This window comes from Mus caroli, chromosome 2 (assembly GCF_900094665.2).
Source record: "Mus caroli chromosome 2, CAROLI_EIJ_v1.1, whole genome shotgun sequence".
NCBI lineage: Eukaryota > Metazoa > Chordata > Mammalia > Rodentia > Muridae > Mus > Mus caroli.
Window position 1 is genome coordinate 107,000,469 of NC_034571.1, and position 13,633 is coordinate 107,014,101.

The window sequence follows — 13,633 nt, forward strand, 5'->3', positions numbered from 1 at the left end:
AACTTGACACACAAACACATCACTAGTAAGCCTCAACCCTTACATTCTTATTCATCCCCAAGATCTAAATAACTTTAAAAGTCCCACAGTCTTTACATATTCTTAAAATTTCAATCTCTTTAAAATATCCATCTCTTTTAAAATCCAAAGTCTCTTAACTGTGGGCTCCACTAAAACAGTTTCTTCCTTCGAGAGGGAAAATATCAGGGCACAGTCACAATCAAAGCAAAAATCAATCTCCAACCGTCCAACGTCTGGGATCCAACTCACGATCTTCTGGGCTCCTCCAAGGGCTTGGGTCACTTCTCCAGCCATGCCCTTTGTAGCACACACGTCGTCCTCTGGGCTCCAGATGCCTGTACTCCACTGCTGCTGCTGCTCTTGGTGGTCATCTCGTGGTACTGGAATCTCCAAAACACTGCATGACCCCTTCAGTCCTGGGCCTTCAATTACAACTGGGGCTGCACCTTCACCAATGGCCTTCCATGGCCTCTCACAGTGCTTAGCCTCAGCTGCTCTGCATGACCCCTTCATGCCTTCAAAACCAGTACCACCTGGGTGACCCTTACACATTACCAAGTCCCGCTGCAGAAGGAGTACAACCTTGCCTATCTCTGGAACACAGCCTCTTTGTGCTTTCAGAAAACACTTCCCAGAAGATGTCACCTCAACGATGCTGGTCTCTTCTTAATCACCGCTAATTTCTTAGCTCCAGCTAACCAGCATCAATAGTCCCAGTAATGCAAAGTTTTTGCTTTAGTAGTTCTGGTATCTTGTTAATCACAGCTGATTCTTCAGCCCCAGCTAACCAGAACTACAAAATCTTCACAATAAAAACAGCAATGGCCCTGAAGAGAGTCTTTAATTTTCCCTCTGAAATTTCACAAACCAGGCCTCCATCTTCTGCACTGTTCTCAGCANTATCTTCCAAGCTCCTACACAACATCTGACAGAGCTCTTAACAACAAATGGGTCTTCAAGCCCAAAGTTCCAAAGTCCTTCCACAGTCCTCCCAAAACATGGTCAGGTTGTCACAGGAATACCCCACTTCTGGTACCGGGGTGTCTTAGTCAGGGTTTCTATTCCTGCACAAACATCATGACCAAGAAGCAAGTTGGGGAGGAAAGGGTTTATTCGGCTTACACTTCCATACTGCTGTTCATCACCAAAGGAAGTCAGGACTGGAACTAAGCAGGTCAGAAAGCAGGAGCTGATGCAGAGGCCATGGAGGGATGTTCTTTACTGGCTTGCCTCCCCTGGCTTGCTCAGCCTACTCTCTTATAGAACCCAAGACTACCAGCCCAGGGATGGTCCCACCCACAAGGGGCCTTTCCCCCTTGATCACTAATTGAGAAAATGCCTTACAGTTGGATCTCATGGAGGCATTTCCTCAACTGAAGCTCCTTTCTCTGTGATAACTCCAGCTGTGTCAAGTTGACACAAAAATAGCCAGTACAGAGGGGTGACCAGAAAAATTCTTTGTGACTAGGTTTAACTTACTCAGAAAATTAAGTAGACCAAATGTCGCATCCCTTCACCCTCTGGTCGGTTAGGATCGTAATGCTACTGTATAATGTGAAAATTTTCAAACAGAACTAAACCGAGGTCTATAAATACACATGATTAAGGCTTCAAATATAGCAGCGCTTTCTTTTCACCGGGGCTATTTCTGTGTGGTGATTGCCTGGTTTGATATGCAATTTCAGAATACAAGTGGTTTTCTCCATAACTAATGGGCAAGTTGGCAGGGTGCTGCACGCCCGGGCCCTCTCTGAGAAGAAGTCTGTTAAACTGTGCTAAGTGTTCTCCTGCATTATATAAGCAGAGTAGACAAGAGATGCTGGTGCGACCACACATCCTATTAGGATGAAATAGTGTCTGCTTGGTTTGTTTTTCATTCTAGAAGGATACTGGCCTTTCTGGTCATAAATCACACAATGGTCAGCCACAAGCATGAGCCCAGGGCCTGTTGTATTCTAAATTAAATAGATTGTAGTGCAAATTAAGAATAAATGCCAACAGAGATTTCTCTGATTCTAGATACACAAGCACTTTAAAATAAGGTTTAAATACGAATGATGTGCATTCATTGATAATTACAGTGATTAAAATATAGAAGGAGTGGCTTCAATGGAATCATTGACTCTCATGAGCAAAGATGGTCCAAAGAGGTAGGTGATCGACCATCCATCCCATCCCACACAGAGAGTGCTGACGACCATGTGGCAAGAGAAGAGGGTCCATCCCATGCAACATTTGAATACAATGCCAGGCACCTATGTTTCTATAGACTGAAAAAAATAAAATGAACAGAATAAAAATACTGACAGGCCACCCAGGTACTAGAAATGCCAAAGAATGTGAAGAAAATAGATGACAAGATGCAAGTGTCACTCAAGCATTAGAGTTTGCTAAAAACAAAGCAAAACAAAAAAAACAAAAACAAAAAACAAAAAAACAAAAAACAAGCCAGAATGGGAATTATGGAGAATGAGTTATGTCATCACATAGAACAGAGCCGAAGGTGGGCAGCAATGTGTGTGATCAGGTATGTGAAGCATTGAGCAGCCAATAGAAACAGACCACGTCTATAGGAAGCCAGGAAGAGGAGATGCCAACTTTTTCTAGGAGAAACAGAGAAGGGATAAAAAATTGAAATGATGTTTTTCAGCACTCAAAGAATAACAACCAAGCCTATAGAATTCTAGACGCAGTGAAAACACTTTTCAACATCAAAGGTGAAAGGAAGACATCTCCAGAAATACAAAAACAGACAGTGTCAGGAGTATACATGAACCACAGGAAATAATGAAGGGATTTAATTCCTCATAGAGAAAATTACTTCAGTCAGGTGCACAGAGTGTAGGAAGAAAAGAAGAAGCAAGGAGTGTGGCAAATGCGTGGTTGGGAAATGAAAATTAACTCAGAAAGCAATAACAATAGTTACATTTTTAATTAAAACATGGAAATTTTTGTAGGGATAACGTTTATATGGATAGTAAGGGGGGGCAATGCAGTCAGTGTTATAAGGACTCAGCATTATCTGGGAAGTGGAATGGGGTAAGTCAAGAATGCCTCTAGTAGTCTTTGGGATAAGTAGAAGAATATGTTGGCAGTGAGGCAAGGAAAGGGGGAAATTTAAAAAGTACTTTATATATGCAAGGGGAACAAGGAAAGAGGAAAACCGGGGAACATTGAAATATTGAAAACACCTAAATATAGTAAAGTATTTACATTTAAGTGACCTAATCCATTTGAAATATAAACACTGTCTGATGACATGGGCTGCTTTCAGAAGAAAACGCTCAAATATAAGAATACAGAATTATCCAAGGGAGTGTGAAAAGCTATGCCAGGGAGCACGTGAGCGAAGGAAAACTGGGAGAGTTAAATCAGCACTCAGTAAAGCACTGGAGGGAGACAAGAAACCTTGCAAGAGTTAAGTCCGCTTCCTGATTATAAACGCCACTCTCGTTGGAAAGGAATTGTGATTAGAAATCTGTACATATACATAACACATCCTTAAAACAAGGAGAGCAAAAAATGACAAAATTACAAAGAGAAACAGATGCTCTCATGACCACAGAGGACCTCTGAACGCGTTGCTTGTGCTTCCACTTCCCCACCGTGGTGTGTGTGTGTGTGTGTGTATGTGTGTGTGTATGTGCATGTGTGTGTGTGTAACAGCAGCTGCTCTCCACCCAGGCATTTCTCACGAGGGCTGCATTTGCAGCAGGAAACCTAGAGGGATGAGGATATGCCTCCCTCGGGGACAGAGAGCAGACAGACTTGGTGCTGTGCTATAAGAGCGGAGGGATTCCCTTGTTTCTCACGATCTACTGTCCTCATTCCTGTGGGTCTGGGGAGTGAGAAGAACTGACTCAAACACTGATGCTCATGCTGCTCTGCTGTGAATGACACAGCACACTTTGCTGGCCACTTGGGAATCTTCTGCCTTCTGCCGGAAATGCAGTACTTATTAGCTGAAGAAGGGTGTGCTGCTCATAATCCAAGTCCCAACAAAAGGACATGGGGAGGGTATCAAGGCAGCAGGGGAAAAGCAAATATGGTGTAAGTATATTACTATATGACAAGGAACATTTAAATTAAAGGCAGAATACAACGTAGCAGAGGAAGCCTATCTATCCGTTAGGAAGAGACGATACTTTTATAGTTCTAGGATTCCAACAATAGCTACAGAATGCTCAACACAAATCTATAATCATACTGGGATTTAAAATGTACACACTTTTGGGGGGACAGGGAGATGGCTCAGTTAGTAAAGTACTTGTCTGATGGAGCTAGCTGGGAATGGTGTGGGCTTTTGAAATCCCAAAGCTAACTGCCACTAACACACCTCCTCCAACAGGGCCATAACCCTAAGACTTTCCAAACGGTTCCACACGCTGTGTAGCCAAGCATTCAAATATGAGCCTGTGAGGGTCATTCTCACTCAAACCACACCTCTACAAGCACACATGTGAACATCCTCCCATGAACATGTGCAAACACAAACGAACAAATGTGCACATCTTAAAGGGTTACCCATAAACCTCAATGGCTGGGAGTTTTATGTGTTGCATTTTTTTGTATCTACAGTGACATATGAAAATCATATTGAAATGTAAAGAACAGTGTCTAGAATTTTCTTCAGAATTCCTTAATGTGTGTGTGTGTGACTGTATGAGTTCATGAGCATCATTTGCATGCAGGTGACCCTGGAGGCCAGAAGAGGGCATCAGATGCCCTGGAGCTGGAGTTCTAGGAAGTTGTGAGCTGCCATGTGATCTGTAAGAGCAGGAAGCATATTCCTAACTGCTGAGCCATCTCTGCAGCCCCTGAATTCTTTTTAAACAAGTTCATTGTGGCCATCTATTTTCATCACTCAAAGTCAGGATTTGATCCTTTTCCTATGGGAAATGATCCAAAAAACCACAGAGAAACTAGAAGATGAAAACATAGATGCCATTTTCAGCAACACCAGAAAAGAGCTAACATCTGTAGACTCCAAAATAAGCAAGAAGAGTTGTCAGAAGCTGGGATGTAACACAGGGTTTCAGGAGCCCGAGAGAAACTTGGAGATGAGCTTGAGACATGGAGACAAGAGGAGTAGGTTCAAGGCATCAGCTGTCAGAAGAGCCAGAAAACACATGCCTGCTGCAAACATGGGCTGCCCTATTCAGTGCTTGGACCAGACAGGTCTCCTACACTCCTTTTGATTCTAATCAGTAGGGAGGCTGAAAACGAGCTACACATGCATAAGTCATTCATCCAGAAAATTGTGGCTACAGAGGTCTTTAGTGTCTTCTACGGTTGCCTTCCAGGAACTATCTAGGAAGAGCCAATCTCCAAAGTTGAGTGATTCAAAAAGGAAGGAGTTGAGTGGGAGACAGATTGGCAGCAGCAGCCTCAGAACTTATTTTTGTAGCTGAGAAAGATCATCTTGCTGAGAATTGTTTTAGAAAGCTCTTGGGAGCTTTAAGGCACACTGACATACTTTTCAGCCAGCATACACAGGCATTGGGTTTGAGACTGAATGCTGACTGTCGGCTGAACCAGTAAACCTACAAGGGTAGATGAAACCATAGATCTCGGTGAGTGCTAACGGCCTCCTTACCAGAACTCACATTTAGTTTGTTTTGTAACCTGCTCTGCCACTGCTTAAACAGACCGTGACTTCTACATAATTAAGTAGCATGTTGGAAGCACAGAGGAAGGCTTAGTAGGGTTTCTGCCCATTATGTACGTCTCATGTCTGTTTCAAACCAAAACAAACACTAATTTGGCGTTCACCTATTAATATCAGACCGTCTTTTCTACAGATGCTTTCTTTCCTTCTGGTCTTTGTAACCCAGGCTCCTCTGAGATGCTCACCCTGACAGCAAAGCTTTAGTCCTGTCGACATTCGTGCAAAGCTTGAGTGCGGCCTTTTCTACTTGGAATTGTCTCAAGCAAGTGCATCTATACTGAGCTATTTGCCTAGATCTCAAGTTAATTGTGCTGTCCTAAAAACAAATCACTCAAGGCCTTGGGGTTCTTATTTACAAACCACTGGAGTTGCTTCTGCCATTGTTGCCTGGCACACACAGGCAGCTCCAAAGAGAAACCTCTATCATCTTAGCTTAGACTGCAAGACAAAGGAGGTATGGTGTAAAGCCAGTCGGAGAAGTGCATCATGGGAGGAGTTACCAACCACAAGGCTTCAGCATGTCATGCTATGTGTTAAAAATCCTTATGGAAGGAAGTTATATGAATCTCCATCAATTTTCTTTGTGCTAAACCCTACTAGTTGAATAATTAATTCTTACATTTTTGAAATTTAAACTTTTTAAGGAAAAAAGGAATGAAGTTGGTAACACAAGCTTTTACTATATGGTAGGAATTAGGAGGAAAGGGGTGGTGTGAAAATTTGGAGTTCCAAATTAAAATGTAAACAGATGCCATGGCACATAGGCTAAATTTTCATTACAATTGCACACTCAGGATGCTGCTAGTAATGCCACATGACACTCAATGATATTGGATTATAACATTTTACACAAAACATTTCACCTCAGACTTCCTCATTGAAAAATATATTTGGGCTTTATTATCTCATGGGAGAGTACGAGCTCATACTGATATAGAGATAACAGTTCCCAAGCCATAGATTGAGGAAGTAGCTATATAAGGTAGCTTATTAAAGAAACAAAAGCAGAAGTCCTTTGCTCTAATCTCAAGCTTGAGAAATGCTAGGCTTGAAGAAGTTAAATATGATTCTTTATAGCAGGTCTTTTCTGAACCTATAATTAGCTACTAATGCATTGTGATTCTGTAAAGGGGGAATAATTAATTTTGATGCCCGAGTGAATTTGACCATGGAACATGCTGTTCATAGTATTATTTAAGGGTAGCATTTTCTAAGAAATAGTGGGTTCAGATATCACTGTATATATGGGCATGGAAATAAGGCAAACAGCAGAGAGCCGAGTAAAGCTGACACAACACCAGCCTTCATCATGGTGTGATCTGAGGCTTGTTCTGGGGGACTGGGCTAAGGGTTTCTTCTGAGGAAGGAAAACTAGAGCATCCAAAGCTCCTAGATCCCAATTAAAACCCTTCTGGGATGCTAACGAGCACCAGTGGATGAAAAGTCTCACATGTCTTCATTTCCATCCTCAGCTTCAGCACAGCTCCAGTTCCATTCTCCTTAAACATCTATTAACATGATTGCTTCATAATTACCAAGGCTAACCACCAAGCACTTTGCCAGGAAGCATGGCACTGTTATCTTTAAGTGCTCTTCTGGCTTGTGCAAAATGGTCAGTATTAGTAATTTTTTAAAATCTTTTTCTATGCTCTTAACTGAACAAACATCTCTAAAAATACTATGTAGATGAGTACAAGATAAGAAGAAAATAGCACATGAAAGGCACAAAGCAAATGAACAATAAATCCACTCCAAGGGTAGGACCATACATTGTCTTTAGACTTAGAATCTACAGTAATTACCCAGACCAAAAGCTCCATATATCAGAAGTATGGTGGGACCTATTGACTTCTTTCTGGTCATACTCTGCTACTAGAATTTTAGTTTCAGGTCAGTCTATCCTGAATGTTATGATGGAATCACTGTTGTATGTAGTCAGTAGACATATCTCTGATGAGTCTCAAAGGTCAACTGTCACCATGTGTCTGCCTTATCATCCAACCTCAGTACTGTGCTCCACGGACAGGAATTCAGATACTAGCAGCAGCCAGAGCTTAACTTGGCAACAGCCCACAAGTCACAATGTTTTTGGAGAACTTGAGTCCATTTACCAAGTGAGTGGCACTTACCGAGCATATAGGTTACCAGGTATTTTTATATTCAGTATACATAACCAAACAGAAACCCCTGAAAATTTTTCATGGTTTGGTAGATTTAAAACAAAACAAAACAAAAAACAAAACAAAACAAAATCAGGGCTTAGAGAGATTATATTTGCCTAAGGTCAGGCCAATGTCTAATAAACAACTACGTAAAATCCGACTCTGTTCTCAATGAGTCCAGTCTGTCTTACATGACCCACGTTTGCTATAATCATAAACTAACTGCTTTTCATAGATTGAAAAGGAGCCATTTATCGTGTTTCAGTATCCAGTAAAACATCTTGACTTGTATCATCACACTAACTTAGAAACCCTGGTAACGTTTAGATCTTTTCAGCCATTTGCCCAAATCAATCGGAGCCTTTATTCTCTGCTGTCATAAAGAACTTTTGTAACTCAGAATTTGGTGAGGAAAAAACAAAACAAAACCAAAAAATCCAATAGATCACTATGTTAACTGTTCAGTTTCGTGATCATTCTCTGGGCACACATATTCCAGGTCGTTTTTTAAAAGCAGATTCCCAAGCCATGACATGTTCAAATCTGACACGTGGTCTGGAGAGATGGGGAAACACTGATCTCATGTCTGCCCCAACTCCAAACCAAACCGGAACCCCAGAGTTTGTGCAGCAATCGCTCATGCATTCTCATTTTAGAACATAAACAAAACACATCTTTAGGATTTGAACTTGGATCTACCCACTCTCTTCAAGTAGGCCTCCCAAGCCTCTCTATGCTGTTTAGTCACTCTTAGAGAGGGAAAGAAAGAGAGGGGAGTGGGGCAAAGGCAAATCTCTTTCAACTGCTACTAAAACTCCCCTGTTCTCTATCAGCTCTATCTCTCTGACTTTCATGGTGAATGAATGATTTAAAATTGAAACCCCAGTTCCAATTCATCATCATCTTTTATTTCCTGTGACTAAATACTTAGCCAGTGTCCACCTTGCTTTGATTTTTAGTATGATATAAAGAGCCAGAAAACNCCCCCCCCCCCACACACACAAAAACAAACAAACAAAAAAATGCCCAAACCCCCCAAACCAAGCAAACCAACCATGGTCACGCAGGCAGACAATGACAGTCCAGACCTGGGCTTGTTTTCATTGCTGGTATCTTAATTCCTATCTAGTAACAGGTGGCGGGAAAGAATCTTTTCCAGGAAACCCCCGTAATGCAGCAAAGCTGCTTTCCTTCTTGCAGAGCCTGCTACAGTATATTCAAAATGAAAATAATTCCGTGAGTGCAGCTCCTCACACACATGCCCTCACCTGTTTCAAACTCTTGTATCAGAGGAATTATGTAACGGACTATCTGGCTTGATCCTCACTCTGATAAGAAAATAGGTCAGGGCTTTATGTTGGGCACTTCCATCCCTTCCTCCTCTCCACACTCAACATTTATACAAGTGTTCTGGTGCACACTGTGGGCTGAGATTGGCTTCTGTAGCCTGGGAGCTGAACAGACATTTATTCAACATATAACTGACTTGAGTTTTTGGGTTATGAGTCCACCATTTCTTAGCACTGCCAGGATTAGAGGGATCTCAGTGTGGTTCCGTCTTTAAAGGTCCTTTGGATAAGGTGAAATCTATAGGGAGAGGCACTAGAGGGGAGACACTATGTGAATGTTCCCCACTACAACTCTGGCAGATCAAGAAGGAGGAAATAATAGCAGCCATTCTTGCTTCCCATGATACACATGCAGCCCTGTCTTCCACTCCCGCCACCATGCTCAGGGTCCTCATCAGAAGAGGTCGCTTGTCAGAAAACATTAGCCCCATTCATTGTTAATTCCAGCACCACAGCGACATTCACAAGGACAGACAGTAATCTGTGCAGAGAGCCTCTCAAGCCATGAAGTGCATGGAGCCAACAGGGGACCCAGATGCATTGTAGATTTCGATGAACAGATAGCCTGAACTTCTACTTCTCTAAACAACTTCAGAACACCACTATAGCTGCTGGCTGGATGCCCACACTTCTGTAACAAAGTCCTAAGGCATCTGTCCATCTGACCAAGGAAGTTCAACAGGGCACAGAACTCAGAAGTGCTGCCTTAGCAGGCTTCCACTGCACATAGGAGCCAGGTTCAACCACTATCACAGCCCAGACTTGGGTGCTGCAACAGTCTTGGCTTTCAGTTGGATGGCGAACCCCAGTTGTTTCACTAGTCTTATCGGATAACTGTGGCATGGAGAACCTGCCCTATGTCTAAGGTTCTACTTCCTCAGGTCTAAAGTGGGCCCTACCAATACACAAGACTCCAACGAAGAAATAGACATGTCCAACTTTTTGGCATTGTAACAAAGTTCTTACTTAAGAACAGCACAAATGGGCTAAAGTGGCTTAGGGGTTAAGAGTATTGGTGGCCAAGGTTCAATTTGCAGCACCCTCATGGGGGCTGACAAGCATCTGTTAACTCCAGTTCCTGGGAATTTGATACCCTCTTCTGACTTCTATGCATGTGGTACACAGACATATATGCAAGCAAAACACCCATATACATAGAAAATGAAGCTAAGTAATTCTTAAAAAGCAAATACTTTTTAAAAATTGCAAAACACTTGAAAATTTTATTGGGCTGTATAAGTGCTGTCCTTGGCTGCACGCTGCCCATGGGCCACATGTACATGGGTGACTAAATCACTTTTAGATCCAGAGGAAAAAATATGTGCAGGCTCTTGGATAGATTGCAAAGGGCTTTCCCGTGTGGCTGTTTATATCCTTATAGAAAGAGAGGGGGGAGGGGAGGCCACTAGGCTTGAGAAGCTGACAGGGTGGGTGGAGAAAAGGTGGCACTCCCCACCTGGAACGCTGAGGGTTAATTCTAGGTCTTATGGATGGTGCCCCCCACCTGGAACGCTGAGGGTTAATTCTAGTGTCTTATGGATGGTGCCCCCCACCCCCCCACCTGGAACGCTGAGAGTAAATTCTAGTGTCTTATGCCCATTTTTGTAGAAAAGTTTACTAGATGTGAAGTATATCACGGATGAAACTTGCTGTAAGTGCTTGCTTGGGTCTGATCCTCAGCAGAGCATACGATCCAGTTTGGCAGAGTGCATGCAATAGCAGCATTAGTGAGGAGGGAGCAGGAGGTTAGGAGTTTGAAGTCATCTTGAGCTGCACAGGGAGTTTAAGGCCAGTTTGAGCTACATGAAACCCCGAAAAGAAAAAAGGGCAAGTATGCCTTACATGCTTGATAGAAAACAATTTTAATGCAGGTATTACCTCAGATACATTCAGCAATCAAAATCATTTTCTCTTCTGAATGAACAAATGAAACTAGAGTTTATTTTTAATATTTACAAATAAAAAAATATACAAAATAAGGAAACCAGCTAAAAACCACAAGGACTGAAATTAGCTGGTGTTATTAAAGCCATACAGTAACTAAGTATGAAATTCAAAAGGTAACCTCACTTAGATTTTATAAATGGATGTCCCAGGCTGTGCTGCAGATAGGCTACTTGGTCTCTGTGGAAACAGACGCTGCATCTTGTGGGGTGGTAGCTTCTGCTGCTGCAGAGACAGGCTCAGCTGCAGTAGCAATGTCACACGGGGCAGAGGTGTCTTCTGTCTGATTGGAGGCAGCCTCAGTCTGACTGGAGCAGTCAGGCTGAGAGGCTGGGGTCTCTTGACTCAGGCTGGCATCCGTTGGACTGGGTGTGAGGTTACCTTGAGCAGACACGGTTTCTTCTTCTGCTTCCATTTCTGTTTCTTGGCTCTGACCTTCCTCACCTTCTTCCACCATGGCAGGTGGCAGTTGTAAGAAAGTCTAATAAAAAATACAGATGGATGTGAGTCAAGAACACTGGCTCCCGAAGCTGATCAGGCTCTCATATTACACCACGCTGTGAACACACTGCTTGTGCTACGCTTTTCCAAACACTGCTATCCATCTGATAGGACCAATTTGGCACCTTTGAAACGATGACCTTGGTTCTGCTTATGCCAAAGACTATGCCTACAAGTCACAAATCAATAAAAACCCACATGAAAAGTTATGAGTTTTAAAGGAATTTTTGGTAGTGCTTCCAAGAAAGTGCAGTGGTTGGTTAGGATCAACTGCCACATCAGCGCAAGGTTCACCTTCACTGAGGGAGCTGGGAGGAGCGTCAATCTTAAGACCAGGACATGGCGGGGAAGGAGAAGGGGAGCTCAGGCCTCCAGTTGTTCTCAACATTGGCCTTGAGAGCCTGGAGCAGAGCCATAGCTTCTTTCCTCCTGGACTTTGTTAGCTAGTTGGAAATTTGAAAATATTTTAAAAGTACCACTCAGAATAGCAATGGGCTCTCAGAGCAGAGCTAAGAGATGCAGACACACAATGTTTACAAAGGGACAGACTTGAAACTGGTAAGGTGCTAATTTTCCCAAATTGACCCCAAACAATTTCCCTGTTGGAGTCATTCTGTCTGGATCACAGCGGGCTTTTATAGGGCTGGAAAGTGGCTGGCTGAGTCTAGGTAGAAAAAGAATGGAAATAAAACATTCATCCTGTCTAATTTTAAGATCTGCTATGCTAATCACTGCAATGCAGGCAGCATGGAGATGATGGAGGGACAGGCAGCCACAGCGGACAGTGTGTGTTTGGTTCTTTACTAAGCTCACAACTAGTAGTTTAAAGGAGAGTAAACTAGTCTATTGAGGAAATGGCAGTCAAACTACTGAAGATCCAAATATGGGCAAATAATTACAACATTGCATGGAACCATGCCAGAAAGGAGCTGAAACCTATTCTACGTGTAAACACTGCAACCCAAACTGTAACTGGAGGAGGGGAGTCTTCGTCAACTGGGGATAAAGTAACTATTTTTAGGACATACAAGAAATGAGTTAAAGGAAAGTAATTTCTTATATTAGGCATCAAAATTCAAAATTCTACTAAAGCTGCTTTTAAAAAGCCAACTTACAATTTAGGAAGGAGAATTGGTAAAACACATGTTTGATAAGGAACTTGTAGCAGAAATGATGCTCAAATGAGGACAAACGAACTCAAAATACAAACGGATCATCAATAACAAAGCCCACGCAGCTCACTGAGCTTCCTCTCTTGTTCCTGCTCACAAAGAGGCTTCCTGTGGCAAGTGCGGGCGAGGATGCAGGGCGAGAACACTTGCACACTCCTACAGAGAATTCCTTCTATTTGAGAAACTACCCTGAAAATTAGGCTTTAGGAAGTTAAGTGTGCATGTAACAGATCAGCCAGACTCTTTCAGCTGAGGTAAAAGTACAAAGCCTTTCACAACAATTACTTTGTAACACCCCACAATGGAAACAGTCACAATCTACCAACCACCTGGAGAAGAGCATGCAACAATATGAATGACTTAAAAAAACGGCTGAGTAACAGCTGACTGACAAAGTAAGCATACACACTGGGCGTGGCATTAGTGAAGTATCTAGAAACCAGAGTGCAATTCCTCGGTAGTATAGTGGTGAGTATCCCAACCTGTCACACAGGACACCAGGGTTCGATTCCCCGACAAGGAGGCACGATAGTCATTTTGCCAGGCGTGGTGGTGCACGCCTTTAATCCCAGCACTTGGGAGGCAGAGGCAGGCAGATCTCTGAGTTCGAGGCCAGCCTGGTCTACAAAGTGAGTTCCAAGACAGCCAAGGCTACACAGAGAAACCCTGTCTCGAAAAAAAAAACAAAGCAAAGCAAAACAAAACAAAACAAAACAAAAAATAGAAACCAGAGACTAGTCCACAATGGCAGAAATCATTCATTCTGTCTAATTTTAAGATCTGCTATGCTAACCAGATAGCCCCAGTGGGCTTAGA

The 13,633-nt window shown here is 42.7% G+C and overlaps 1 protein-coding gene across 1 annotated transcript in view; it reads right to left on the minus strand.

Annotated features, from left to right (window-relative positions):
* Positions 1-11,043: 11,043 nt before the first annotated feature.
* Positions 11,044-13,633, minus strand: part of Aqr (aquarius intron-binding spliceosomal factor) — a 76,141-nt gene continuing 73,551 nt past the window's right edge. The window contains exon 35 of the mRNA XM_021182080.2: positions 11,044-11,625. Within this exon, the coding sequence (XP_021037739.1) occupies positions 11,314-11,625 (312 nt within the window). The 3' untranslated portion in view covers positions 11,044-11,313. The remainder of the gene's footprint in view (positions 11,626-13,633) is intronic.